The 7,457-nt window shown below is 44.0% G+C and overlaps 1 protein-coding gene across 1 annotated transcript in view; it reads left to right on the forward strand.

The window, feature by feature from the left end:
• Window positions 1-740: 740 nt before the first annotated feature.
• spata6l (spermatogenesis associated 6-like) overlaps window positions 741-7,457 on the forward strand; it is a gene marked incomplete at both ends in the record, with an annotated part of 10,849 nt that continues 4,132 nt past the window's right edge. Inside the window, 8 exons of the mRNA XM_080860119.1 lie at window positions 741-788; window positions 1,311-1,448; window positions 1,707-1,755; window positions 1,903-1,944; window positions 2,192-2,316; window positions 2,721-2,822; window positions 3,557-3,823; window positions 6,430-6,578. Of these exons, the coding sequence (XP_080716245.1) occupies window positions 741-788; window positions 1,311-1,448; window positions 1,707-1,755; window positions 1,903-1,944; window positions 2,192-2,316; window positions 2,721-2,822; window positions 3,557-3,823; window positions 6,430-6,578 (920 nt within the window). The remainder of the gene's footprint in view (window positions 789-1,310; window positions 1,449-1,706; window positions 1,756-1,902; window positions 1,945-2,191; window positions 2,317-2,720; window positions 2,823-3,556; window positions 3,824-6,429; window positions 6,579-7,457) is intronic.

Genomic DNA, 7,457 nt, shown 5'->3' on the forward strand with positions numbered 1-7,457 from the left:
CTAGTTGACGAACAGTTCCAAGATAGATCGCTTAATGTCACCCAAAGTTGATGCAAGAATGATGCGTGTGTGCGCGTATTGTATGATTGAAACAGAGACATTGACTTCTCGTCCACTTTTAGTCATTACTGTGTTCTCAGTTACTTTGTGTCAGTGGTTGTCTCCGACTCCCTCTAGTGGGAGCTGGAATAAATATCAAATTGAGTTTTCTGTTGTAGCAAAGTCCTTATCGGCTCCCTTAAAACGTATCCGGCTGTAGTCTGACAGGCAAGCTAGTTTAGAGAAAAAATATGAGGAAAGAATGAAAATTAATGTTTTTTTACGGGTCTGTCAGTGCACTGGTTATGTAACTGAAGTTACTGCTCCACTCGGCTTGTAAGATATCTTCATTTACTAAAGTACTTTTTTCTAGATATTTTAAATATATGTAAAGAAAATTAAGTCATACGTCTCTTTATTTCCATCAGTTAAGCATTACAGAAGCGGGTTTTTTATCTTCAAATTGAAGCGAAATACTCACCCCTCAATAGCGGAACCAAGTTTACCGAGGACTCCTAAACATGCGGACAGTTTTCTCTATGGAATAGCGAAGCCATGGCAACGTGACGCTTACTCAAGTTGTGGTCTCCGACAGAGTGCCTTTGCTTCTGCTGATTATAAAAAAACTAGGCTTGTAAACTAAGCCATTACAATAAAGTAAATGTAAGCGATATTCAGAGTTAAGGCTGAGTTAAACGAGGATGACTCAGAAGGCCATGGAAGTAGTAGTGGAACTTAACCTCAGAGCGGTAAGGCGATTTCTCAATGTCAAATTCACAAGCCAGCAACTTGGCTTTATTATGTTGGTGACTTGCTGTCCAGCAAGAGCTCTTGCTAATTGCAAATACGTTAGCTAGTTTCTGTGTTTTCGGGAGTTGCTCATAATTCAGTTTGCCTCAGAGTTGTCTCCATGTCCAGCATAAGTGTTGCATTGCAAAACAAAATCAATAAAAAGTGCATGGTCAATGGGTGGGTAACCCATTGACCATGCACTTTTTATTGATTTTGTTTTGAACAAATGTTTATATTCTGGGTTAGCAATTGGGTTATGGTTGATTGCATTGTTAACGAATATGCCCTAGGGCAAGGGATACGTTATGCTGCTTGTACGTTATACGCGCTGCTTTTGTAACAGACCTTTAATCTCTGTAAAGTCCGGTGCAGGATTAACCTATAGGCCGTGTAGCTTTAAATGACTACTTTGGTCTGTCACCTGCGAGTGGCGGAACCCCTAAATACACCGTGCTGTCGTGTGCTTTCACCTGTGACAGGTGAGCTGTCCTGGGGTGCACCTGCAGGCTAAAGATGATATCTACCTGAGCGTGTGCCTTATGAATCAGTACAGGCAGTCCGAGTGCCTACCTGCCGTCTTCCCCTTACTGTTTCGGGAGAAGATAAGGTTTGAAAAAGTGGGTATCACTTTTAACATATTTTAAAAGTGGGTAGCCTGCACATACACATTTAGCCTACTATGCACCTTATTTCTAAATAATGCTATTACTACTTGCAGTTTGATACTAACTGTATTCCGCTGGCTTTGCATTGTTGAATCTACTCTAATGTAATCTAATACATTATAGTGACAACTGTGACACAACTATCGGGGCTTGTAACATATTGGACACGTTTGCTCATGTATTTCCCCATCTGTGTGTCTTGGTTGTTAGGTGTTCTGGCATGCAACGGACCCCGGAGCTCTAGCTGAGATTCTGGAGTGTAGGTATCTAAGAGACGTAAAGCTCACACGCTTTCCCCATTTCACTGTGTTACAAGGCTGAAAAGGTGCTGGTGATATTCTCATCTATGTAATCACTTATCATATGAAATTATTGCGACAGTAATATTATGTGTGGTTATTTGCAGGCGAGATAGCGAAGGTTGAGCTGATCCAGCTGACGCCCCCAGGTGAGGTCCCCTGGAGTGTATATTGCCTGTAGGGCCCATGCAGATCCATAGAGTAGACTGGTGACCATCCTCACACAGACTGAGCCTTGCGTCTCTCAACTGTGTGTGTGTGTGTGTGTGTGTGTGCCTGTGCGTGTGTGCTGCTTGTGTGCGTGAGTGTGCGTGCGTGTGCCTGTGTGTGTGTATGTGCACACAAATGTGTATGAGCGTGCTATTGTGTGCTGCATGTGTGTGTGTGTGTGTGCAGTGGGTGAGTCGTTGGCCAGTTTTGTGGAGGATGTCCGCAGCTTCCTGTTCCCCGAGCCCAAACTGGTTCCGCCGGTGGGGGGAGTGGACCGGGCCGTGCTCATGAGCAGAGGGCCCACCTTCATGGTGAGACACGAACCCCTGACCTTTGAACTTTGACCTGGTGGCCATCATAAAACCTCATGTCCAACATAGATTACTGCCTTATGACAGCACAATGGTGGCCATCTCAGAAGAACTGTAGTCTTAGATACAGTTCATGTGTATGAAACCAGTAGAGGCATCTGGTGTCAGTATATACTGTAACTGACAGAATTAGCGATTATTGATGACTTTGATTGATGCCTCCTTTTTTCATTCTAGCTTTAACTATTTGATGGATTTGTTTTTTGAAGATGGTTCACACTGATGCATTTAGTGAATGTCTCAGGTTATTCAGACATTTCAGTCCCATGTAAGGAAGGATGAGGAGTCTTAATGTTTCTTCCCTAAACCTGTTTGCTGTTTTCTGCCTGTCTCTCATTGGCTAGGGGATTTGTCCCCGGCTGGAGTTTAACACCAGGACGGTCATCAGCGAATGCTCTGCCAGCTCAGAAGCCGCCTACGACGCCATCTTCGACCCCATCCCTCTGGTGTGCTCAGGGTTCATCCTCATTTCACTTTGATCCTAATCGCTTAACTGTATATACATCCTATCTATTTATTATTTATATTACCATTTTACATATGCACATACTCTGCAATCTTCTCTTTTTGCACTTCTGGTCAGATGCTAACTGCATTTCGTTGCCTCAGTACTTGTACTGTGTGCAATGACAATAAAGTTGAATCTAATGTGATCTTAACTCTCACAGACACACACACAAACTCTGCTCTGTAAGCCACTGCTACTTGCTTAGCATAACTAACTAACATAATTACATGATACACAACATATGTGTTTACTGTCAGTAGTATGAGAGCAGGGGCGTAGCCATGACATTATTTCTGGGGGACCAGCTCTGGCCAGTCTTTTATTTGGGGTGGCAAAAACTACTATTTTAAAACTCGCACACATGCTGCGAATATGGGGCTTGTAGTGTAAGTGACAAATGACAATATAAGACGACTTCATAAAAAAAAAATACTAATGCATTTATTTCAGCTTTATACCGTTACCGTTTTTTTTTTTTTTTTGCCAAGCTGTGAGGTTGAGGGGGGCCGGCAGGGTGGCCATTCTCTGACCAATGGTGGCCGTGCCCCCCCCTGGCCACCACGTGGCTATGCCCCTGTATGAGCGTATTACTGTGAAATAAAAGGGATGCTTTAAGGGAACAATTTGACGAAGCAGCAGTTGTTGATATCATCTTCCCCCTTGTGGTGTTAGCGGGTACTGACGCAGAAGCGCAGGAGGAAGCCTGAGCATCGAGGCAGCTCTTCGCCTGATAGGCTGAGCTCCAGCGCCCCCTGGAGGCGTGGCAGGGAGCTGGCATCTGCAGGGGCCACGCGGGCTCGCTCTCTGTCCCCCTACAACTCTGCCCTGCTGGACGGGCACAGCAGCAGCCGCACACACAGGCTGGCAGAGCTGCAACTGGGCACTCAGAGCCCTGCATCCAGCCTCACAGAGTCTGTGCCAGAGAGTGGGTTTCAGCACGTGAGTACTCCTCACCTTGTGTGTGTGTGTGTGTGTGTGTGTGTGTGTGTGTGTGTGTGTGTGATGGGTCTAGGAAAACTGGATGCATAATAGTGTGTAGATGCATAATGACAGTGTAACAGCAACAGGATCTGTGCATAGATGAAGAGTCGTATTACAGTCTGTGTGTGTGTGTGTGTGTGTGGGTGTTGGTGTGGGTGTGGGTGTGTATGTTGGAGTACTGATGAGTACGTAGGAACTGTTCCAACATGGTTGCATCTGTTGAAGAAGATTCAACATTACTTTATTTGTCCGAAAATGTCAACAGGCAGCTGGCTGAAAGCACAGAAGAAGTAGGCTTACCTTTTATTGGTTACCTAACTGTTACGGTTCATTGTTTTTGAAATAAGAGGCCTGACTTCTATGTTCACAGCAAACTTGAAAAAAAGACAATATTACGCCATGGTTTAACTGCACTATAGGCTGAGTTCTTGTTTATCTGAAATGTGCACTTTATAATTTTATTTTGTACCGCCCTGTTTGGCAATTATGTTTTTCAATGAAATAAAACATTGCATGAAGCAAGCCAATCCACTTTTCCATGTTGATAAGAGCATTAAAATAAAAATGATGGAAAAAAATAATTGAAGGGACATTTAGAATAGATACAAATTTGTGATTAATCGCGATTCATTTTGAGTTAACTATGACAAAAATGCGATTAATCGTGATTAAATATTTGAATCGTTTGACAGCACTTAAAATTACATACAATTATTGTGATAAGAAACAGATATCACACAGAAGTGCTAGAAATAGAAAGTAAAATTCCTTAAATTCATAGTTTGTATACCCAGGTGTCTTTTCCTGTTTAAAGGCCTCTGCCTGATGGGAGCAGTTTGTATTCTGAATACGGGACAGGGGAGGATTGTGATAATTTCATTGCCTTGGTGATATAATTAACATGCCTGTCTAATTATGGTCTTCTCATAGAAAAGGGAAGGATGTTCCTTTATCTCCTTCACTCACAGTGCTGTGTGGACCAGGCTATTTTTTAGTCTGTTTATTTGTGTTCTCAAACCAAACTGAGATTCTGTTCCGTATTCCGCAGCATGATAACATAACATCAGATCTACAACTCTTAACACCCTGAGTCGTCGCAACAAGTAGAGTTGCCGTTGGATGGATTCTAGTGTGTACAGCATTTTTTTATATCTTTCTTTCAATGGTACAACTCATTTGGACCGGTATGAGGCTGCTGTGTGCTGTATGGCCAGAAGGTGGCATACTGAACTCATATGCGCTTGTGCTTTTATGATGGGACACCCTTTAACTTCATTAGCTGAACCACCCTTGACACTTCTAGGACTGTGAAGAACTTACACGATTCTGTGCGTGTGTCTCTGTGTGGGTGTGTGTGTGTGTGTGTGTGTGGGGGGGGGGGGGGGGGTCTGTGTGGGATGTGTGTGTGTGAGAGAGATGTGTGTGAATGTTAGTGTGTATGTCTCTTCCTCTGTCTTCTATCCTTCTCTCTCTCCCCCCCCTTTTTCTGTGTTTAACTTTCTTTTATTTTTCTTTCTTTTTTTTCTCTCTTTTCATATTTGCCTTTTCATATTCTTACAGATTTGCCTCTCTCTCTCCTTCTCCTTCTCTCTCTCCTTCTCTCTTTCTCTCCTCTCCTCCCTTGTTCCCTCTGTAGGGATCGGAGTCCTGGCGAGGTGATGGTCAGTCTTCAGCATCTCTGTTTTCATCCCGCACAAGCAGAGTCAGAAGCCCCTCGCCATCTCTGAGGTTGCCACGGAAACCTGGTATGACATCACCATGGCAGTGTTCCAAAGTCTTTGGGATTCTCACATTTAGTGACTGCTTAGTCACAACGTGTGGAGTTATTCCATCATCCGGAACTTTTTTGCAAGGCCGGACCAAATTGTCCACGTCAGAGTCTCTCACACAAGAAATACTGTTTTTCTGAAAGGTTTTTGTTTTGTTGGGGTTCTAAAATTATTCATTGTCTTGAATTCTGTGTGTCTGTATTACTGTAATCACTCATTGTATTTTAGTCTAAATGTTTTTAGTTCTTACTGTGTTAGCCTGATAAGCTAAGCTCCCTGATTGTGTTTGTTCATGTGTAGTAGTGTGGGCTAATGACATTGAACTCTTTGTTTGCTAGGGACACAACAGACTTCAGTTATAAGGAGAAGCCGCTCTAGTGGCTGGGTAGGAATCACAGCCCACAATACACACAGACACACAGACACACAGACACACAGACACACAGACACACAGACACACAGACACACAGACACACAGACACACACAGACACACACACAGACACACACACAGACACACACACAGACACACACACACACAGACACACACACACACACAGACACACACACACACACAGACACACAAACACACAGACACACAAACAGACCTACAGACTCAGACACACAAACAGACACCTGCACCATATACTTACACAGCACACACAAACACACACACACACACACACACACACACACACACACACACACACACACACACAAACACACACCCATACACACACCCATACACAGACACACACACAGGCCTCTGAGTGCTTCTCTCCTTTCCTCTCCAGCAGGCACCTGATGAGGACTCCTGCTCCTCGGATATGGAAGATCTCCTTGACTTAGCTGATGAGGACCTTAGCCAATCAGGGACGGGAAGGGGCGGTTCCCCCAACCCAGCAGCCCTGTGGCGCACATACAGAGAGAGGCCGCATGTAAACGGGTGTGTGTGTGTGTGTGTGTGTGTGTGTGTGTTAGGCAGAGAGAGTGTGTCTGTTTGACAAATGTATCGGACTCAGCCTCATCAGGTGTGTGTGTGTGTGCCTTTTTCGGTGTGTTTATGTGTCAGTGTGTGTGTGTGTGTCCTTTTATATCTGTGTGTGTGAGAGAGGGGTCCTGTGCTTTTGTCTGATAGAATCTGTGTTTGACAGTTGTGTGTGAATAAGCCTTTTTGACTTCACCTGTGTGTGTGTGTGTGTGTGTGTGTGTGTATGTGTGTGTGTGTGTGTGTGTGTGTGTGTGTGTTTGTTTGTGTGCATGTGTGTTTGACAGGTTAGGTGGACTCTCAGTGGAGAGGGGCTTTTGTCCTAGCCTTAGTCTCTGATAGGCCAGCTCAGCCTCTAATAGGTCAATAAAGTCTCTAAAAGATCAGCTCAGCTTCTGATAGGCCAGCTCAGCCTCTGATAGGCCAGCTCAGCCTCTGATAGGCCAGCTCAACTTCTGATAGGCCAGCTCAGCCTCTGATAGGCCAGCTCAGCCTCTGGTTTAAGGTACCAACTTCATATTTTGTACCAATTCAACATGCTCCAGCAGTATGATGTCTTTATTGTAGACTGTCATGCAAAGTCTCCGAATCTCAGATACTAAAGAAGGTACAGGCTAAACATTTTATGTAGTGAAAGTATGAAGCAAAGAGGGGATGGTCAGTTGGGAGATTTCACATGGAATGCTCTCATAAGTACATAAAGGCCATGATGATGCATACCCTCTGTTGATATTATAAACCCCGTTGCTATGATACCAGATTCCAAATGTTTGTGTGTGTGTGGTACAGGGAATCTTTGAAAGTGTCTTTTGTTGTGCAGAATTTGTACAACAAAAA

Source organism: Sprattus sprattus (assembly GCF_963457725.1).
Source record: "Sprattus sprattus genome assembly, chromosome: 21".
NCBI lineage: Eukaryota > Metazoa > Chordata > Actinopteri > Clupeiformes > Clupeidae > Sprattus > Sprattus sprattus.